We start from the raw sequence: 23,063 nt of genomic DNA on the forward strand, positions 1-23,063 counted from the left end.
TAAACATCAGTCCCATGTATTTTTGGTAATGCCTGCTGGATCATGGCTGGACCCTTTGAATTGTGTAACCGTTCCTGAACCCCCGGTCACCCTCAGCACACTTAACCATTCCCTGGTCTTCCTCCTCTCTGGTCCCTCTCCCCTGCGGACCATGTCATGACCCTGTTTGGGACTGTCTTCATGGAAAACTCCACACTGTACACTGCTCTGTAATGGAGTTGAGAAAGTTACGAATGCTGTAAGTGTTAACAGCCACGTTTCCAGGTAAAGTTTGCTGTAAAGTTCTATTCCTTTTTTTAACCCTGTGAGACCTGAACTATGAAAGAATGGTCAGAAAATTCTAATTTTTCAGATATGAACTCTTTATTTGTCCCTTTGACAAAATGTAAAAAAAAATAATTAAAAAAATAAATTCTAAGTATATTTTATATTTTATACACCGATTTTCTGCTCGATATAACTACTAACTGTAATTATAAAACTGAGTAATACAACATTTTAAGGACAAACTAACTATTCATTTAAAAAATATTGTAAGTGTTTCAAAGAAATTCTCACCATAAACCATGAAATGATCAACTTTCTTGACCCTGAGAAACACAAATGTGTGCTAGTGCGAGGCAGCCATTTTGAAAGAAAGAAAAAACACATGTCAAAACATTTGGAAAGGGAGGAGTGTCCACCAGGAGTTAGTATACGAGCATAAGAGTTCATCTAAAAGGGTTAAATGCAAAGTTTATGCTTGATGGTGATGCAATGAGTCCCAGAAATGTGGGTATCATATATGATACGTACGGGCTCACAGGGTTAAGGACAGTGTTGTGGCCTTTTTCTTATTACTCTTGAACAGTTGAAGAAGACGGGCAGGCAAGACTACCAATAAATCACCTACCAGTGCCTCCTGATGTTTTTGTTGTTTATGTGATCCTCTCCTCACAGGTCGTAGCAGTCCGTCAAGAGTCCTCCCACAGTTGCCGCACATCCTTCCAGGCGAAGACCTTTCAAACTTAAAATTTTGGTCAATCTCTGACATTAGGTTTCATGATATGCAGTTGTTCTTGAAAGCTAAATATAATATTTCAATGTACACATACTATGAATGCGAAATGTTGTATTTCCTGTGGGTGGCCCCGCATCATGGGCCCCCTTGGGCTGGAAGTGGTCTCCCTCAGGCCCACGTGGATCATTTCCTCCTATAGAACAGCAGGGATTGGCCGCGGGAAGCTCCCTGCCGGCCATTTCCTGAGCCGCTCCCACTCCGTGAATAAACAGCGCACTTCAGCGTCCACTCCACCCTCGGGCTCCTACATCCCTTCACGGACACACAAAAGACATGCCCTCTCACAATGAACTGGCTGCACATCGATCTTCTGTCTGAGGAGCTACTCCCAACAAAGACGCACACACAACGCAAGCCTCCTCCCTTTTCCTTTTCCTCCTTCCTTCCAGCAGCTTTACCCACTTGTCTGTTCATCCTCTCCCTCCACCCATTTCCTTGTTGTATTTGAGACACTATAAATAACAGCAAACAATCCTCAAAGTCTCAAACCCAAAGTTCAAGTTTTACTGTGGCTTTTTTCACTTAAGTACATCACGACCATTACACCTCACCTTACAAAAGTACTGAAGAAAATGGGCAAAGTACTAATGATTCTGTCGAGCTGTGGAGCTAATTTGTAAAGTGGCAAACAACCATGATGTCATTAAAAAACAAAAAAATGGTTTCCCCCCTTTGGAGCATGAGGCAGCGATGCCAGAAACCACTAAAAACATGGCATTCCTGCCTATTATGATATTACTATCTGTAGCAAATTTAATGCAGAGAAAGAAATTTGTTTAAGTTTTATTTTTCCTGCATCCAAAGTCAGGAAGTTCACTGCTAAACACTGGCTTTCATCCTCTGTGGGACATTTATAGCCACAGAAACATCTTGACTGGGAGGTTTTCAGAGTGTCATCAGAGTCAGGGTTCTTCCTCTGGGAACCATGAATGTTCCCTGCCATATTTTTTCACGGCATTTACTGTCTGTAAATAACGGTAAACTGCATTTATTTACCTATTTTCTAGTCTTATCCACCTCTTAAAGGGGTTTTGCTCTACAAGTCGCATTCACCCATTGACACACACATTAATACAGCACTTTTATTAACACACGCACACTCACACGTGAACATTATCATCCAACACATCACACATTATTTTTTTGTGTCCAGTGCCGACATTTGTAATATTCTCACTTTCTACAATGTCTGTGCACTGTAAGTAAAGTATGTTTAACGATTGAAGTGTTTTACCTTGGAAAACAGCAAACTAAACAATCTCCGCTTTCTCTTTCGGAGCTTTTGACCACATCACAAGGGTCTTCATCAGCAGATGAAGTTTGCCCAGATCATGATGATGATGATGAATAACAGACGGTTGAAAGCGCCAAAACAAAAGCAGAAACTGGGTGGAACTGATTTGGTCATCCACTGTTTCCATTGTTTCCATCAATGTCAATCGTAAAGTTTTACGTAAAGTGAAAGGCAGCTTTCTCTGCTGATGAAGACCATGGGATTTAGTCCCAAGCTCCAGAACAATCAAGCACAGGGTTCTTTTGTCAAACATCTGTCATTGTGAGAGGAGACAGAATAGAATTTTTGATAATGCCTTGTGTGTCACAAGAAAGCAAGTGTTCTCAAGTTTATTTAGCAAAAAAAATGTCAGGCTTTTTTAGTCCGAACCATTGAAATTTGTTGTGACACAGTGAAGGAAACACACTTCTTGCACAAAAGAATTCTCCTGTTCAGAATCGAGTGTCACATTTTTGCTGATGTTTGCCAGAGAAAAGGTGAGGAGGACACTCGGAGGTGGGGGAGGTCATGTCTGCTGTGTCTCTGACCAACAGTTTGTGGTGTCAGTCAGAGATGTAGCCATGTAAGCAGCGCCTCCAGATAAGTGTGCACTCTGTGCTCACTATCACAGGGAGATAGAGGTATCTGTCTGTGGGCTCGACCCCGGCAGTCACCGAGTCCTCCTCCGGTGGCTCCTCGGCCCAACAGCTTCCTCTCAGGCCTCGTGTCTGGAGAATGTTCCTCCAGGTCACACACTCACACATATCACCCTCCATCCTTCCACTCCTTTCTTAGCTTATCCTACGTCACCTCCTTCCTCCTGTTGACCTTTAACCTCGGTCCTCATCATCCATTCTGAAAGGAGAAGATGGTTATGTGGCAGGGAGAATTTGAAGGAAGGCATTTACTCTCTCTTTCCAAAAGACACACATACTACTACACACACACACACAAACACTCTGTACTTAAAGGCTCCAGATGCAGCTCCACTTGGTACCAGGCGTCTGATAACAAGGTGTGGAGTACTCTGAGTCCAGCCATTAATCTCTTGTCAGGCCTCCTCCCATATCACATGCACTGTGAAGAAAAAGATGAAAACAATGAAGAACATTTACTTGACGAAAGACGGGCAACTCTCGCTTCAACTGGCACCCTATCACTCTGCAGCTAAACACTGTAGAACAGAGAAACAGAGAAAAGAACTTCACTGTCCCACTAGGACATCTGTCTCATCATTAAAATAACCGTAAATTGCTTCCAATTCCAATGCTCCAATTGGCCAGGTAAACAAAAACCCACACAAGTGAATAAAATCATTCAGTTTCAACCTAACACCTTAATTCACTCTTTTCAATTTAACAGCTTTTTTGGCCACAAACCTGTAACTGAGGTGCGTGCTCAACAACTGCTGCTGTGCTCTGATAGCGTCTGGGTGATGGCGTGGGAAATGCTGTCACAAAATTCTAGAGGAGTTTCCAAGGATGAAATATGTCATGCTGAATTTGAAGTTTAATGTTTATGAAGTGATTTTCAAGACATCGAGGACAAGTCTGTTTTATGGAATGTTGCAGCCACTTTGCCGTTCCACCACTTTGGTCCATGACAAAATATCTGCAGAACTACCGACACTGTAGTTGGTCTCAGCTCTGCAAAGTATCAAATGTCACCTGACTTCCCCCTTCTCTATCAAAAATACTGCAGCTGCTAAAGGTCACCTAACAATAAAACCTAACTATGTGTCATAATAAGCTGCTGAACAGACCATCTATAGACCCAGACCCAGCCAACATTTGGGTGAGAGGCAGGGTACACCCTAAACAGGTCTCCAGTCTATCACAGGGCTGACATGTAAAAGCAAACAACCATTCACACCTATGTATAATTTAAAGTCGTCAATTAACCTAATCTACATGTCTTTGGACTGTGGGAGGAAGTACCCAGAGGGAACCAACACTAGCCTAGGGAGGACAAGCAAAAACCACACAGAAACCCTCCAGCCCGCAGATTCAAACCTACAACCTTCTTACTGTGAGGCAACAGTGCTAACCACTGCACCACCACCTTGTTGTGTTTCTATTGGGGATTATAAATTAATGTTACCAAATACTAAATACTAAATTGCAGTGTCCTCACCCTGGCTCTACCTCCTGAGCTTGGTGAGAAAAAAAAAACCAGTATGACTGATGTGTCCATGTGGCTGTTCGATGTTTGAGGTACCTGAAATAAATCTGCTGAGAGCTGATACTAAAAATCCAGTAAATCATGGGGAGGATTAGAATTATCTCCCTGTGATTGGTACCACGTCTTAGGAGAATTCCAGAAAACTCTGCAACAGCTTGCAAAAAGAAGGTGGGAGGTTTGAGTCTGGTGAGGAGGGGAGCAATGGGTGGGAGAGAATGTGTCAGGGGATGCTACGTGAGAAGTGGAGGAGTGTGTGTGCGAGGAGAGGATGGTGGTGGTGCTCGGGGGGGCAGCAAGTGTTTAAAGGAGACCCCAGAAGGTGCTGAGTAGGTTACTGGTGGGGGAGTTGGGGGGATACAGGGAAGAATGCACTCTCGCATTCCAGGCATGCCTGTGTGATTGTAGCGGGCTAATGAGGCGCGGGAGGGAACGAATGCTGCCATGGTGCCCACAGAGTGGACAAAACCGCTATAGCGTCGGACGGCAACAGAGCAGCTGAGCTCACGGCCGAGGAATTCCAAGCGCCGGACATGGGAGGGCGTGGCTCGCCGCCAGTGCTCTTCTAACAGTACAGCACACACACACACACACACACACATTTATACCAGGATGACCAAAGCTGGGTTGCTGCAAGCATGCAGGTACACACTCAGGATGTCCCCTCTGAGGTTAATCAGGATTGCTTGAAGAGAGCTTGGGACCCAGGTCAATTTCCTGCTAAGCCATATTTTTGATTGAATCTTAATACCACAAAACTATATACCAAATTTGGTGTTGATTAAGTCAGAATTCAAAATGTCTATGTTAAACTAGTGTTCTTCAGATTATGCAATTAGCAAAAAAAACCATCATGTTGGTTGAAATGCTAATATAGGCTCATCTCACTTTGGCAAGGAGAGAATCCAGAAATCAGATCCAAGGTATCTTTGGGGAGTCTAAAATTCTAGCCTATATAACAACAGGGGTATTATTTTAGGTTAAGTCTGTATTTATGGCTATAGTAAAAAAAAAAATAAGATAATAAAAAAACAAAGGAGGTTTGCTCCATGACTTAATCCAACTAGGCTTCTTAAGGACACTTTACCCTTAGCATTTCTTTTCTAGATCTGATCAGCCTGGCTTTATCAACAAGTTATGCCACAGTCCTATGAAGTAGGTGTAATTAAATGCCTTCTTAAAAAGCAGACTTTTGATCTAGGGGTTTTAGCCAATTCCAGACCTATATCTTTAACTTGTATGACTTTTCCTTTCTCTCTAAGATCCTTGGGAAAGCAGTTGCCAAGCAGCTGTGTGACTTTCAACAGAACATCAATTTATTTTCAGTCAGGATTTAGAATGAATTGTAGCACACAGCTACAGACAGCACTGCTGAAGCAACACCCATGCCCTAGGTCCATATCCTGTATCAAAAATGGTTGCAAAGTTTTGTGAGGTTTTGCAAAGATTTCAAAAATGACAACTGACACAAAAAAATCAAAATGTCTGACTTCTTGTCTGGCAAAAAAGAAAAAAAAAATATGTCTTATGACCAGAAGGAGGAGAACAATGATCCCACCAAATTTCACAAACATCCAAGCAGCTTAAGCACAACATGATCATGCTTTTGGGGGCGCTATGGACCTGCCACTCAAAAATGCATTTCCATGGCATAGTCATGCTAAAAATAAATAAATACGGTTTAGTAATTTCTCCTGAACTTTTACCAGTTCTCTTAGTCTGAGTTCTACTCTTGTGTCCAAAATTAATATATTGAACTTAACCTTCAACAATCTATAGAGTAGTTAAAACAAACTCCCCGTCAACCAGCTACAACTTTAAAATGCTTCTTCCGCAGTAATGCATCAGTGATCAAAGAAAACTGACAGCTGCCATTCTGCTATGCTGCCACTACTTTTACTTTCAATACTTGTTTCTGATTATACTTTAATTTACTTAAACTTGCATAAAAAAATTTTTCTTGTCCATGTGGGGCCAATGCAACAAGTTGTAAACACACACAAGCATATTAGCTTAACACTTCCAGCAGACACATATTCATTCATTTGGGCACCTGATGAATATAAGTCCAATATTAAGCCTCCTTTTAGCTCAGTTGCTAAATGTGGAGCATATCTAGGAGAGCCAGCTGGGGTCTGTCTGCTTTTTGCTGCTGAGCAGGTGGACAGTGGCTTTTTACAGCATTCTCTGAAACCAGCTGCTGAAGCAGCTGGAAACTGGGTTGCTGAGAGCAGTGACAGTGAACCAAAACAGTGAGGTTTCAGGCACTAAAACTGAAACAAAGCTGAAATAAGTGTCACAGACTTAGAAGTCAGGGATGTGTCAGTTTACGGGATTGTTGGCAGTTCTAATGGTCTTCACTGTTCCAGGATGTTGTGTTTTTTTTTTTTCAGTGGCACAGCAGGGATCTTCTCTGATAGGTGCATTAGCTGCCTTTACACTCCCATGCTCCCAGATGCTAATGGTCCTATCAGCAAACTAATGTGTCTATCAAGTAAGTCAAAATAACTGTAACGGAGGAATTTCACAATCGCACAGGAAACCTGTGCACGTCATCAGACTACCACAAAGACAGGCTAGCACAAAGGCTGGCTAGCACAAAGACAGGCTAACACAAACACCCACACTGCGTCAGTGCTAACATTGGGGGCAACCCTCTACTACCCCCTCCACTACTGTAGCATGTATGATCCTGTACATGCACAATTACACAGGGATCCTGATGTCACGGTGCAGCTTTTGCAGATGTGAGTCCTGATGTTGGGATCAGGTCCTTGAAGCTCAGTCTCTACAGCTTTTTATTAATGACTCTTAACTGTTTCAGTGGCAGGAAACACCCAGGAAAACCTCCACACCCCTGATCTTATCTTTCCTAATTTTTTTCCCCCAGACTTCCCATCAACACCCAGTGGCATACGCGCCACATCCAAAAGCACAATGGCACTTAAACGATTACAGTCTTTTTAAAAAAAAAATTATAGACATGTTTATTGTTGTTGCATTTTGCATTCAAAGAAGGATCTGATTAAATCCTGTTGTGACCTGTAGGTCAGGAAATATTTGGAGCTGAGTGAATGAAGAAAGAGGGAAAAGTGGCCTGAAAGCAATTCCTGAGACGTTTGTGAATATCTGTCGTCATAGTTACAAGAGACTGGCTTCAACTCAGTGGTCCCTGCAGGGACCAAACTGCCTGATTTTAATCCAAAAGTCAAAAAGAATGCTAGCTGGACCAATGTGCTCTGAAGTAACTATAGGATCTTATCTTATTGTTATTAGTCCTATTACTAATCCTACTATTGTCTTATTGTTTTTAGTCTTGCATCATTTTCATTATGTAGACGTATCTTCTTTTTCTTCCTGCGCCTGCTTGCCCCTCCCCCCCTTTTGGGGTTTGTTTGGGGTTCAGTATCTTGCCCAAGGACACTTCAACACAGACTGGAGGACCCAGGGATTGAGTCACTAACCTTCTGATTGGTGGATGACCTGCTCTACCTCCTGAGCCGCAGTGAGTTAATACAAAATATTGCAAGGGAACACAAAATGTAATGCTAAGGAGTACAAAAGTATTTTAGAGAAAAATTCCCTCTGTGAACTTTCAGAGCTTCCTTTTTTTTTGAAAAGTGCTCAGGTGAAAGCCTGGCTTGTAGACACACAAATTGAGTTGGCTTTGGGTGGACACAATCCATGTCTCAAGGCTTCATTGTCAAAGCACAGGCCCAGATGCAAGTCTTTCATGTCTGAGAATAGCTGACCAAAAAAAAAGACAGCTGAACAAGACTGAGGGGATAAATATGTCAGCTCCATGTTAAGTCCTCATTTTTGTGACTGAAGTCCAGCTTACAGTTCTTAGGTCAAAGGCTCTGCAGACACCCAACAGACCAACGCAACGCAGTAGCCCGTGCTATATTAGGCATGCTGACTAAATGAATCTAAACAGGTCTTTCCCTTGGTCAAACATCAGTGCTGATGTGACCTCACCCCACGTCCTTGAGTCATGGACCATTTTAGGAAAGAATCAAAACCAGGGGAACTCATTGTCTCACAGCTTCCTTTGTTTTTTGAAAACGTCCCTGAAGCAGAGAGTTCAGATGTGTGGAACTGGGTTTTGGACCATTACTGGATCTGCCCCTGCGTTTTCATCACAAGGGGAGCCAGGGACGTGGAATGATCAGTACTCCTGTTCAGATACACTGGCTGCTAACAGCTGAACACACTGAGATAGAGAGAGAGGATTTGCTGGGCACAACAGAGAGAGAGAGAGAGAGAGAGAGAGAGAGAGAGAGAGAGAGAGGGGTGGGGTAGAGAGACACTGAGGAACAACGGTGCAGCCAAGGAAACCACAGAAACACTCTTCCCCCAAATCCCCAACTCTGCCCAAAGAGGAGAGAAAGAAGCTGGGGAGACAGACAAAGGCATTCTTGGCTTTCACTTTAAAAGGAGAAGAAGAAAAAAAAAAACAATACATTCGGCGAGATCATTTGTTTAAGATACAAATTCAAGGAGAAAGGCGTGACAGGACGTTTTATGATTGGTGCAGCAGCTCCTAACACAAAGTAAGGGATAGTAGCGCAGCGCTGCGTGAATGATAAAATACATCTGGGAGAAGAAACGAGCAGAAACCGGGACGAGAGCAACAATGAGGATCTCGTGGCTGCTGCTTTCACTCAGTGAGTCCACTTTCTTTTCCCTCCATAGATTATCCACCTGTGATGAGTCTCATAGAGGTCTCCTCTGTGTGTGTCTGTGGGTTTCTGCAAGTCTTTTTTTTGTTTTGTTTTGTTTTGTTTTTATCACAGGTGTAAAGTATTGCAGCAGTTCAATGTAGCAACTTAAACTGACAAAAGTAAAACTACTCATCAGGCAGTGGTGGAAGGAGTATTACAATGCTGTTAAACTACTGTACCAATAATGTAAAAAGTCCTTCACTCAAAATCTCCTACTTAAGTAAAAGTACAGAAAAGAACAAAAAAAAGTGCTTTAAGTATCAGAGGAAAAGAACTTGTTCAGCTGAGAAACGGCTCCTATGACTGATACTTTATCATTCAAATTCAAATTAGCTTTATTGACATGAAAATTTCAGAAACAATGTTACAAGTAAATGACATCAAGATCGATATATACTATATACATTAATTTTTTTTGTGTGTGTACAATGTGCATGTGAGTGGGTGTGTGTGTGTGTGTCTGTGTGTCAGGTTAATTTGTTGAAATGTGGAACCACAAAGAATTGAATTGGTTAAAGTAAATTTTACGTATTTCATTGCGTAACATTTTAATACTGCAGCTGGTTGAAGCTGAACTCGTTTTAAATCCTTTATACTGTATAACAATGAATTGTACGTAGTATGCCCATCATATATAGTTATGAATGTAAAATCTTAATCTGTAAATTGTAGCTTTTAACAGTCTGACAAATGGTAACAAAATAGAAGTTCTTCAAAACTGTGATTAACCCTGTGAGACCTGAACTATGAAAGAATGGTCAGAAAATTCTAATTTTTCAAATATGAACTCTTTATTTGTCCCTTTGACAAAATGTAAAAAAAAAAAATAAAAAAAAAAAAATTCTAAGTATATTTTTTGTTTGTATCACACATGTCAAAACATTTAGAAAAGTGAGGAGTGTCTACCAGGAGTCAGTATACGAGCATAAGAGTTCATCTAAAAGGGTTAAATGCAAAGTTTATGCTTGATGGTGATGCAATGAGTCCCAGAAATGTGGGTATCATATATGATACGTACGGGCTCACAGGGTTAAGTACATTACTCTACCAACATATCCCTGCCCTGCCAGACATAGCCCACCTAAAATCCACCTAAACTTCTTTCATCCCTTTTTTCTTGTCAGCATAATAATTTCGTCTCTTCTCACTTTTAATGATGATACCATATATTATGTATACATGTATAAGTCCTTGAAGTGCAAGTATTCAACTAAAATCATGAGAAATTTGTTGACCGTGTTTGTCATTTTACTGATTTTACTGTTCATGTTTAGGAATCTGTTACTGCACTGTATCTCACAGTGTGGGCTACAATTTGAGCACATAGACACACACTGATTGGATACTGTATTCCCCTTATATTAGCATTTAAAAAACTGGAATGAATGCAGGTCAAAGATGAAAAAATTTGCTTCTTTGCTTCTCTTCTTAAACTTATGCATGACTTGAGCAGAGGAAAATCCTCTGCACTGAGCAGCTTTCCCTAGTTTGTTCTTTGTTTGAGAAAGTGGAGTCCCAGTGCTGCTGTGTAGATTGAATGAAATCTACTGGAAAGAGGGCCATAATCAGACCTAATAACAGAAAAATCAAGTCAGTTTTATTTGCATAGTGCAAAAAATCAGACTAACCTAGAACTATAGCAACATAATTAGGGGTGTTTGTGTGAAGTGTTTCTGTGGTGCTTGGGCCCATTTACAATAACTTCAGTTTTGTCTGTGTTTAACAGCAGAAAATTATTGGTCATCCATGTCTTTATGTCCTTAAGGCATGATCGATCCATTGGTTTCCTCTGGCTTCACTTATGAGTACAGTTGTCTGTATAACAATGGAAGTTAATGGAGTGTTTCCTGATAATGTTGCCTAAGAGAAGTATATATAAGCTCTAAGCACAGAACCTTGTGGAACACCATGTCTAACTTTTGCACACATGGAGTCATGTATAGAAACTGAAAATGATGTGATAAGTAGGACCATCTTAGTACCATCTTAGGGAAGGTTAGCTATAGGTCTGTAGTTTGGATCAAGAGTCAGCTAGATTGATCATATCTAGTAAAGAGGTGCTAACTAAGGGTAAAGTTTCCTTATGCAGCTTAGTTGGGATCAGGTCTAAGAGACAGGTTGATGGTTTAGAAGAAGAAATTGTTATTTGGTGAAGGTTGAGAAAAACAGTTAAAATATATATCAGGTTTTACAGCTGTTTCTAAAGATCTGTTTGAAGATTTTATCATTAAAGCTCATGAAACTGTTACTACTGAGGGTAATTATCTGCCCCTCCACCACCCACCATTCCATAGTTAAGGCCTCCCTCATGCCCTCCCTCAAAGTATACAGTCTTCCATTCAGAGACAGAAGGAGGCTGAATAATGAAGTGCACCCCCTTAACTCCCTCCCTGGCTGAGAGGCGTGGAAAAAGTTTTTCTTTAATTATGCACCTGCTGCTTTCTCACCACTACAGTAGGTGAATTCGGGTGGGAGGTTCTTATTTTTCTGAACGTGTGTGAAAAAACATGTGACACAGCTCCAAAAAACTCAGTCTGAAGGCCGTCAGCACTTTGTCTAAAGATAAAAACCTTGACACATTTCTGTGTGTGTGAACGTGCATCTGTGTTTGTGTATTTAACTCTCATTATCATAAGTACAGTTAAAAGAATCTAGTCTTGTATTCTGCAATTTCAAGTTAACTTTGTGTTAACTTTGTAATTGAGTGATCTTTTTTGTACTTTTTGAGTGCTTCCTAAAATAAGTTTCTAGTAAGTAAGAAGGAGTTGTACTTTTGGAAAGGCAGAACTCCAGAGCAGGTGGCAGTCTGGGCTATGTCTGGTAAACATAAGTTTACAACTAGCAATCAGTTAGCATAATGAAACTGAAAAGGTTCAATGGTAACAATCCTCATACAGTAGCAATACCTCTAAAGCTTCTACTACATCTTGTGTTAATATTACAAATTACAGTTAGCCTTAAGTGACTGCCCCCCAGCAGTAACAGGAAATAGTTAGGCCCATAAAAACCACAACTTGTTGTGTTTTCACTTCGGTTTTTGTACAGATTTAACAGGATGTAACATGGTAATCCATGAACTTTAGAGGTGCTGATAGGTGAGTTTTTATTACCCTTGAAAAGAGCAGAGCAAGGTGTTTCCACTTGTTTCTGGTCTTGATGCTAAGTTAGGCTAACCATCTGCCGCCTCCTGCTTCATGTTTGCTGTACAGATGTATCAATCTGAAAACTGAAATCTTAGCAAGAAAATGAACAAACATATTTCCCAAAATGTCAAAACAAATACTTTAACCTCAGTGTTCTGGGGACAGGCTTGTTTAAAATAGACGTTTGATGTCGTTAGTGGTGTCACGCCACTCTTCACAGTGTCCATTGTGTCATTGCAAATTAAACAAAGTGGTCTCATGCTTTTCTGCAGGTACGATCAACATGTCTTTCTTAGTCTACTCATGCTTAAACGCAAAGTTTTCCCAGTCAACCTTACTTTGCATCGGCTATTTTTGAACATGCCATTTCGCTGTTGTACTTGAGTTTCCACGTCCAGTTTGAATAAATTCTTTGTAGTCTGGACTTTAGGAAGAGGGCAGCATGATGAGTTATCAGTGCTCTCCAGGACTTCCTCACCCTACACTGTCCATCTCTCTTGTCCACTTGCGGGTTCACGACTTTCCGTTTCCTACAAGATAACAGTCAGTTGGGGTTCCTGGCCTGTCCGGACACCAGTGGCGGGGGGGGGGGGGCCCGCTTGCTTGGCACTATGACCACACTGGCCGCCACATGTGGGAGAAAACAGAGAACAGTTGATGGGAAAAAACCTTTTCCTCCAGTTCCCAAGGAGGGTGTGGTGGCAGGAGACGGCTCTAAGTCCCCCTTCCCCCGGTCAGACATAGGGAAGCCTTCCATCCAGATGGATGGTGCAGAAACAAGCAGAAAGATTTCCAATGAGAAACTATAAAATCTTCTTATACCACAAAACAGAACTGCTTTAACCCAGAGACCCCTGTTTGTTTAGCACAAACTTCCAGCCTCCCTGGAGCTCATTCAAGGACCCCTGTGGGTCTGAGGCACCCTTAGGACCCATGTGTCATGTCCAGGTGCAATGGATCTTGTTTTTAAAGGCCAGGCATGGCTGGCATGTAGACTCAGATTTCTTTAAGGCAGGAATCTCTGCTCTCTGTAAAGCCAAGCGTTTCATCATCGTCTGATGCTGCAGATAAAGAGCCGCTCGGCCTCGCCTCTCACTCCCTCCCTCTAACCAGCATGCCCCGCTGCACGCCCAGGTGTCCATTAATCAGGCCTGTGGCTGGTACCATCACGGACCTACACTCTCCTGCTCCTCCTCATCTCCTTCAAACAGAGCCTCCTCATTCCTCTCCTCCCTCCCATCTTTTCCTCCTTATTTTTTCAGCAATCTTTTCATCTGCCTCATCACTTTGCGCGAACTCCCCTCATGTCTCAGCTTTTAGGAAAACAGAAAATGGCTCTTCCTCCCTTAGCAGTATGCAAAGTTGTCTGTCTGTGAGTGTGTTTGTGTCTGTGTGAGAGAGAGAGAGAGAGAAATGAAGCATGCCGACACACTGAGCCTCTCCTAATCCCTTTAAAGGGTGTGTTCACGCAAAGTACAAAAAACATTTTCGCACTAACCTTTTGCGGTACCTAGCTATACAAATAGATCTGCTATACACTTTTATTTTGGGTGAACTGATCCTCTAACCCTTACATGCATAGGTGAGTTAGAAATTACCTTGCGTATTTGTTTTCCTATATTTTTGTGAGAAAAATATTTCAAGTACATCGTATTGCTCCAGGTATTCCACAATAACTGTTTTTTTTTAGGGCATCCTATGCCAAGAGGGTGCCCATCAAGGAGAATTTCAAATCTTTTTTTGGGTGGACCGCACCAGCAGGGCCAGCCCTACAAACGTGAATGTCGCTTAATGACTGACTGACCATGTTTTGGGACACCTTTGTTACTGGATGTATCTACTTTAAGTGACTTTTTTATTCACAAAAGAACTTAGCAACAAATCTAGCAACAAAGTATAATGTAGTCAGAACCCCCCAAAATTATATATTTAATATATATTTTTATATTTATAATCAGAGAAATTTTTTATGTTAAATGTTATGGTCTACAGACATAAATTAGACAGTGTGAGACAGCTTCAAAGTCTTAAGTGTGTGTGTGTGTGTGAGTCCTCTAACATTTAACCTATACAATTAGCATGCACCTCAGCTCATAGAAATAAAACACATACCTAGCAAACATAATCCACATACTTGTGCATAATGCAAGTTGTTTTGAGTGAATGCATGTGCATGTGTGTGGTGAGTCATTTCCATGTGGCCATTAGATTTAGAGTGTCTCAAACCCCTCTTCACTTTCTTTCTTCTCACCCTTCCTTCCCCTCTGTCCCCTCCCTTTCACTTCTTTCTCTTTTATTCCCACGGAATGTATTTTTATATTCACCTTCCTTCACCGGAGTTCATCGTGTAGAGCAAAAACCTCTCCTACAGCTGAGCTGTTTATTCGTTTTTTTTTTTTTGTTTTGTTTTTTACAGACTATGTTTGGACAACCCAATGGGAATCTAAGCTAGGCCAGTTGGCATTTAGCAGGATTTTTTCTTTTTTTTGTAACTTCTTTCATTATGATTAGCTCAAGCTAATGCCTTATTTATGTAGTCTAACAGACTCAGTTACTAAGGACCATCAAAACAGAAAAAGCTGCTCCATCCAAAGTGGGATGTATGCCATCTCTCCTAATCAATGAGGTCTTCCCCAGGAAGTCCACCAATTATCTACAAATTATAAAATAGCCTTTGGGATGTGCTAGAACAGCATGGGGCTTGATATGGTGCAATCATATCAAAGGAAGGTTTCCAATATCTTGTGGAATCAATGCCACAAAGAATGAAGGCATTTACTTTCACTTTTTATTTTATTTTATTTTTATTTTTATTTTTATTTTTTGTGTGTAGCCAAAAACCAGACATAATTCAAATTCAACTAAAATTTCATTTTACCCTGCATTAACTGATTTTTATTTTTGGGAACAGACAAGCTGTAAACACAACACTGTCATGGAGTTATATTTCTGTCCACCTGATGAACATAAGTCCAGTATTCCCCGTCTTTTAGCTCTGTTTTTGGTCTCCACCACCTCCCGAGGGAAATGTTCACCAGCTGGTCTGTGACTGGGTCTGTCTGCTGTTTGTTGAAGGTAGTGGTAGTGGTAGTGGATTTTGATTTGCATAGTCAAAGTCATGGGCTGATGGAGAACTGTGGAGTGTTGACCTCCTCTCCAGAACTTTCTTGGTTCAAGCTTCAGCCACAGCGCCTCATCTTCGTCTCTTTCTCTATTAATAATGTGCAGGACAGGATGCTGCATACAATAAACTTGGAAGCGCCACACCCACGACCACAGCCTGTTCCCAGTACCCTGTGAACAATGGCCTTCATTCCCAGCCATTTCCAGACTATAACCTGTTACTTTGGAGTTTTTTGTTTGTGTGAGTTTTTTTTTTCAACTTCCAAGCAGCGAAGAGTAAATAATAAAGTAATATACTATTCATGGACCAAATCTCTTAACACATGTATCAAAATATCCCATTTTGGAAGCAATTCAAAATGTAAAAACAATGCATGTAATCAAAAGGCAGCTAATGTGGTGTGTTCGGGTCATGTGGGATGGACAGGAGAGGTGAGGAGGATTCCTTTTGAAATATCAGTATTGCTCAAAAAGGAATTTTTAAGCTAGGAGCGCTGATTTGCTTTTCTGATTTATCCCACTTGACTCCAGCTACATCAGAGATTCATAGTAGATCATGAAGATGATTAGGTGATTAGCAAGACAAAGAGTCTTTCTCTGATTTCCAAGATGCATCGAAAAGCCTTAGAAATCAGTTGTCCAAATGTCCAAAAGGACGGTGCTAGGAGTCTGCTGATAAGATTCTGTACTGTTCAAGTGGAGGCTGGTAGAGCCGAGTCTGTCCTGTCTCTGTTTTTGCGCAGACACATGTCTTATCAGCACTCCCCCTGCTGCCCTGAGCACGGTTACTAAGAGTGTAAGACTTACTGTCCTCCACTCAGAGGAGTTCCTTTGATCGAGCTGAGTGTTCCGATCTACAGTACATGTGCATCAAATCAGTTGGTTTGGTCCACAATGTCTGAAAATTTTATCCCACAGAGATATATTCCATTAAAATATCTTATCTACAGTGCATCTCGGGTGATTTCTTCTTCTTTTAATTTCAGGCAGATTAGGCACAGGAAGTGCATCGCTGCCTCCCTCTGTTTAAAAACAACAATGAATTTGCTCTTCTCAAACAGAACTGATGGAAATCTGATGGTAATTTACCATTTCTTCAGTGATGTCTTAAAGATCTATTCATCATTTTCTCCATCCACATGACTCACTTCTTCCTTCTCCTCTCTCCCCCGTGTGTGTGTGTGTGTGTGTGTGTGTGTGTGTGTGTGTGTGTGTGTGTGTGTGTGTGTGTGTGTGACCCCCCACCCTGAGCTGTCACTGACAAATCTGTTTTTTAGCGGGCGACAGCACCCGCTGATCCCGCTGTTATCAGTATCAAGGATGTTTTTACCTCACCCACACATTCCTCACCAGCCTCCTGAAACACACACACACACACACACATACACACACAGCACCACCTGTAATCTGTCAAATCCACTTACACTGCCTACTCTCACTGATTTCTTATAGCACCTTAGCACTTGGTCACCCAACTCTACAGCTCCACTCAGCTCTATAGAGAGTTTTAGTGTCTTTCATTACCTTGTTTTGATTTTATAGCCCAACTCCTCTTTAGCTGCAACGGAGCAGCTAAAGAGGAGCAGTTGCAATGTGATGAAGGTAATCTGTCGTGTCTTTCTCCTCCTTAGGCATGCTGTTTGGCAGTGTCTGTCCAGACAACACCACTCCTGTGGTTTCTACAGTCACAGCTGGGACATTGACTACCGGTGCTGGTAGCCCATCTGGGGCTGACCCAACTGTTAACAGTCAAACCACATCAGTTACACTTGTTACTGCTGCCGCCTCTACGCAAAAAGAGGCACCAATAACGTCAACTACTGTGGACCCCCTGACGACCGCAGACACCCAAGTCCCCATTCAAACAGAACCAATCACAGTAATCAACCCATCGTCTCAGATTAGCGTCTCTAGTGTCCCTGCTATTGTGACGAATCCTTCCAACCCTGCCGCTACCTTCAGCACCCCCACGATCCCGGGTACAGCAGTCACAACAGCTACAACAGTTGCAGCAGCCGTAACAGTCAACAGCGGCGGCAGCTCAGGAGCAGCAGCCACCACTTCTGTCGGAGTACAGACACCCGAAACCCCAATAAACAGTAAAACCTCCAGGACTGAAAAGCCTTTCACGCTACGAGGAAATCTTCATAATGTGGAGAACATTACAAAGGCCTCAACAGAGTCCGTGGCTCACAGCACTATCGCTCCCAAAATGAACGAAGGAGGTAAGTTCACCTGTGAATTTCTAATATTCCAACATGACAATAACACTGACTGACCTGATGAGAATTATGACTGAGGGTTCATTTCAAACTCGGAGAGTCCGTAACTCACATAAAGCAGCTGACTTGAACCAACTCTTAATATCAATAAGACCAATTAAGCAATATAACTCAAACACAACATCTTGCAACATGTCAATCACACCAGTACTCCCTTAGAGGGAGGAAGCAGAGAAACTGCACCCATTGGCCTGATTGGGAACCAAAATTAAAAGTCGGTCTTTCATACCTGAATGGGTCATAACTGATAAAGCAGCAGCCCCAGAGTTAATGATGCACAGGTCAGTGACCGACACAGAGGTGCCTACATCATTCCCGTGTCTGACCTGTCATGTACATGTTAATTTTTATAGGAGAACTAGAAGAACTCGTCATTTATTTATGGCCAAACCTTTACAGAGAGTGACTTCAGTCTCCTTCAGTTCTTGTTTGTTGTGGGGTCTCTGACTTTAGTCTGGTCTTCAGGAAGTGGACTGAGATCAGGTGATTTGACTTGGCCGGTTGAGGATATTCCAACTCTTCACCCTGAAAATCTGTTTGGCTGCTTTGATCGTATATTTAGAGGTCGGTCGTCCTGCTGAATGATGAAATGTCTCCACAGTGTTTTGATGTATTTGGCTAAATCTGAGCGCAGAATGCTCCTCTAAACCTCAGCATTCATCCTGTCGCTTTACCAGCATCGGTATGTGTCAACGGACCAGTTCCACTGAAATCATTTTGATAGAGGTTGATGTTTGTGTCATCAGTCCGTAGAACTTTACTCCAGAACTTTCTGGTTTCTTTTTGAGTGTTTTTTGTGAACTGGCCTTTCTGGTTTTGAGGCTCACCAGGGGTTTGCAAGGAAGACTTCCTTTGATTGCTGACAAGGAAATGTGTCCGCTTACATCCTGGAGAAAATTCTTGACTTGCTGCGCAGTCAGGAGTTTTTCTTCACCAATGCAAATGATTTCCGCTTATCCACAAGACTTCTTGTCCTCGGTCGACCAGCAACAGTTTTCCTGTGTGTGTGCAACTGCTTTAGAATCTAGTTGTTGATTTTGGAAAACCAACTACCTTTGATACCTCTCTGATTTCTTAGATGTTTGATTTTGATACATGGGGACATTAAACTACCATTGTCATTTTATTTCTGGTTGAAGATGTCGAGAAAACAACTGTGACTGTTACAAGAAATGGGCAGACATCACCAAGCGCCCAAGAGCCACCTGGGAACCTAGGGACCACCGGTACCTTGCCCACCCTGACCAAAACAGGATCCGATGTTCGTGGGAACCTAACTGGAGCTACGTCCCCGCAAACCAACACCACTGCTGAACCTCAGTCATATGTGTTTCAGGTCAGACATACTGTAACAATTCATAAACATATTACAGAAATGACTCTCATGCATTGTCTGACTCTTGTTTTCTGCCTTTTTTCTGCAGTATACTCTAAACAGCAAACCTGAGGTAAGAATTAGCTATAGTTTGATTTAAATCTGTTTCTGACAGTTTATATTCATGTTAACAATATGTTTCTGTTATACACTCTATATATATTATCAGGCTGCCCCAACAAGTCTCTAAAGCAGGAATCAGGACTCTGTATTGGCTTCTCTGCATTTGCTCCTTGTAAAAATCCAGAACAGGATTTCAAATCCTGCTCCACACCTCAATAGTGGGTCTCTGTAAATGATATTCTGAAGAAGTATAAGACCTGCTTTATATGAAAAGTGCCCTGAGATAAATTCTGGAATACATTCAACACTGAACCTGCAGTAATTCAATTCAATTCAATTCAATTCAATTCAATTTTATTTATATAGCGCCTTCCACAATCAAAATTGTCTCAAAGCGCTTTACAGAGACCCAGAGCCTGACCCCAGAGCAAGCACTTAAGGCGACAGTGGCAAGGAAAACTCCCTTTTAACAGGAGTTTTTTTTAACAGTACTGTCAACAAGATGGTCAGATTGGGAGGGACAGATTTAGATGACAGAAGTCCAATGTCTAACAGGTCACGTCCAGACTATGTTTCCAGCAGCAGCACAGAAAGCAGTGAAGTCTGCTATTAAAAAAAAAAAAAGAAAAAAAGGATTCCAGGCACTGGGTGGAAAAAGTGTCTTCATGGGAACCCTTCCTGCCTTTCACTAGTTTCCTTCGTTCCCACACCTCTTTCATGTACTCACCCTTTTTCTCTCTCTGAGCGCCTACGTGGCCGTGTCATCCAGGACACACCAGAAATAATGCTCACATCACAGCACAGGAAGATATGACCTCAGCTGTGACCTCTGACCTTCCTTGTCCGCCCTTCCTAACAGTATAGTAGAGGCTCAGCTCATGATTTATTTATGGAAAAGTAAGACGTGAGATCTGGCGTTGATGGATTTATCATGTACTTAGATGACATGTGATTATTTTACCTTCAGAAAGAGGGAGATAAAAAGCTGGCAGAGGTGTGCAATCGGCTGATGGAGCATTGGGAAGATGGAAACTGCACCTTGGTATGGAGGCAAAGCAACGGCAAAGTAAGGTTTGACCTTGTGGAGATAAATGGCAAAGGTGAATCCCCCTTCTCCCTTTATTAAAATCATATTTGTTTCAATAGTTTAAATACATTTTCTAAAAATTGTCTGCAAACACATGTCAAATTTCACTTACAGTGCGAACCAGCCTAGCCACCCAGTATTATGAAGAGCTCTCCATGGTAAAGGTTTGTTTCAGGGTTAGTACTTCTAATATTCATGGACTTTAAAAGGTGCAGCAAAGACACTAACGGGCAGGACACCATTCTCTTTGTTGTGTTTCCCACTTGAAGAACGCGACAGATAATAAAACCCTGATCGCCATCTTGTCCTCCTGTGGCGCTCTGCTCATCATGATTGTCATCCTCACCGTCTGTGCCTCCCACCACCGCAAACCGTACAGCGAGAACCAGGTAGGTGCTTTCGTACGGGGGCTCCTGAGGGTCAGATTAGTAACAAAGTGTAAATCTGTAAATCTGTACTCATGGTTTACAAATCCCTGCACATGGTCTTATATTTTCTGAGATCACAGTTTACGAACCAGTTTCTAAACTTTAAAAACTCTCTGCAGCAACATCTTACGGAGGAGCTGCACACGGTGGAGAACGGTTACCACGACAACCCCACACTGGAGGTGATGGAGGTGCCGCCGGAGATGCAGGAAAAGAAGGTGGCACTGAATGGAGAGTTCAATGACAGCTGGATTGTCCCCATCGACAACCTCCTGAAGGAGGACGTACCTGATGAGGAGGACACCCACCTGTAAGACGCGCACCCATGGGACAAAGGAAGAAAAGGAGACGGAGACGCCATCTCCTTTTCTAAGAATAAAGTTCTAATTCCAAACCCCCCCCCCCCCCCCCCCCCCACCAGAAAAAAAGAACATTTGCTCCATGTCAGCCCTGACCACTCATCCTACACTCTCGACCCTGGGATCATGTCCCTTTAGCCAGACAAGACTTTCTTACATAGACCGGCATCCTACAGAGAAGCCAGGCCACCACATTCATGCTGATGATGCTGTTTGATGGATTTCTGATGCATCTCGGTAAGAACAAGGGTCAAAAATCACACACTGTGAGGATGAAGAACCAATCAGATGCAGTGGCCCTGGAAAAACATTGTATCAGCACAACAGTGACTATACAGCACAATTCAAAGATGTGTTTTGTAAAAAAAATCTATTGCGTAATTGTTATTTTTAAAAGGTCAAACAGTCCCCAACCATCACCACCACCTGAGAACCTGTGTGTGCAGACTTTTTTCTTTTTTTTATTCAAACTGATCACTTTGTTGTATCATGAGGAGAGAAAGACGAGAGAGGTGACCACGACGACAGCTGCCTCGGCAGTTCCAGAGTAACTAACATAGGTAGATTATCTCAGGATACTTCAGAGCATCGTGGTGATTTTCCAACATATTTGTTTGTGTGTGTGTGTGTGTGTGTGTGTGTGTGTGTGTGTTATTTTATGAATAACCTTATTCATAAAAGATGGAACTTGCCCATGAAGATGCTTCTTGAGGCTGACAGTTCTATAGAAATAAGACAGATGAAGGATTTAAATCCAAATTAGAACTCTATGGTGTCAAAAGAAAATGCAAAAAAAAAACAAAAACAAAAAAAACAAAAAACAAAAACAAAGACAAAAAGTCTTTCGTAAAGCTGAAACTATTAGTTGTGTATTACAGAAGAGGATTAGGATCACGTGAAAAATTCTGAGTTTAAAGTTAGAATTGAATTTTTTTTCCCATGTGCCCCTCATCCTCTTCAGTAGAATAAACAGTTAGTCAATCAACAGAAAATTCATTGGAAACTTGACAATCAATGAAGTCTTTTTTTTTTTAAAGCTTCAATTGACCCATAGTCAAAGAATGATGCAATCATGCCGTGGTTGGACTTTACAGTATAATTACACTGCTGATGGGACTGATGCCAAAACCACTAACATAACACTAAGGTTGCAATAATATGGAATTGTCTTTTACCTACAATGAGGTCATTTCCTGAAGCCAGAAACAATAAACATGCCTGTCTCTGCAAAGCAGGCTGGGATTTTTCACGATGCCACCTCCTTAGTTCTCACTCAGCTTAAAAACTGGTAACAAGAATAAAAACTGAACTGATGGTATTTCCAAAAAACAAACAAACAAACAAACAAACAAACAAACAAACAAACAAACAAACAAACAAACAAACAAACAAACACAACCTTTCAAAGTAAAATTGGTCAATACAGATGCTGTGCCAATAACTTTGTGCACATCTGATGCAAACACTGTAAATAGTGTGTAAATGTTTGTTTTTGTTCACTGTTGCTGATGCTGGAAGGGTTGTGTCGTGACATTTTACGATACTTTTTTTTGTACTTTTATTTTTGAATTCTGTTGTGTTCCGTTTAATGATGTACTTCCTATTAAATCAAATAAGAAATTACTATATATTTCCTATCACTTCAAAATATATACAAGTGAGTCCATCACCTTTGGGCACTCCAACCTCCAACTTTTTTTTTATGTTTGTGTGTCTACACTGTCACTTTTATTATTATTATTATAGTGGTGGCATTTTCACCGAAGTACATTAGCAGTATTTGATGTATTTATGGTTTGTTTGCTGCTGAAGGCAAACAGCAGGGGGTCTGACACACTGGAAGCTGTTAAACTGTCAATCACCTTGGCAATCATATTCAGATTTGCAAATAAATGAAGTGTTTTCCCACTTAGGTTCTGTAGGTTTCTTGTTCTGTGCAGCTGACTGTAGGTAATACCTATAAACAAC

The 23,063-nt window shown here is 41.6% G+C and overlaps 1 protein-coding gene across 2 annotated transcripts; it reads left to right on the forward strand.

Annotated features, from left to right (window-relative positions):
• The first annotated feature begins 8,587 nt into the window (after positions 1-8,587).
• On the forward strand, positions 8,588-22,666 carry podxl (podocalyxin-like). 2 transcript variants are annotated; one of them, XM_041029779.1, is made up of 8 exons: positions 8,588-9,178; positions 17,133-17,726; positions 18,923-19,119; positions 19,208-19,231; positions 20,189-20,321; positions 20,423-20,466; positions 20,578-20,697; positions 20,856-22,666. In XM_041029779.1, exons 1-8 carry the CDS (start codon positions 9,094-9,096, stop codon positions 21,048-21,050), a joined length of 1,392 nt encoding a protein of 463 aa, XP_040885713.1. In that variant the 5' UTR covers positions 8,588-9,093; the 3' UTR covers positions 21,051-22,666. The 2 variants fall into 2 exon arrangements, with proteins under 2 accessions (XP_040885713.1, XP_040885712.1); XM_041029778.1 differs by having other exon boundaries at positions 8,589-9,178; positions 20,423-20,472.
• Positions 22,667-23,063: the final 397 nt, after the last annotated feature.

This window comes from Toxotes jaculatrix, chromosome 22, assembly GCF_017976425.1.
Source record: "Toxotes jaculatrix isolate fToxJac2 chromosome 22, fToxJac2.pri, whole genome shotgun sequence".
Classification (NCBI taxonomy): Eukaryota; Metazoa; Chordata; class Actinopteri; family Toxotidae; genus Toxotes; species Toxotes jaculatrix.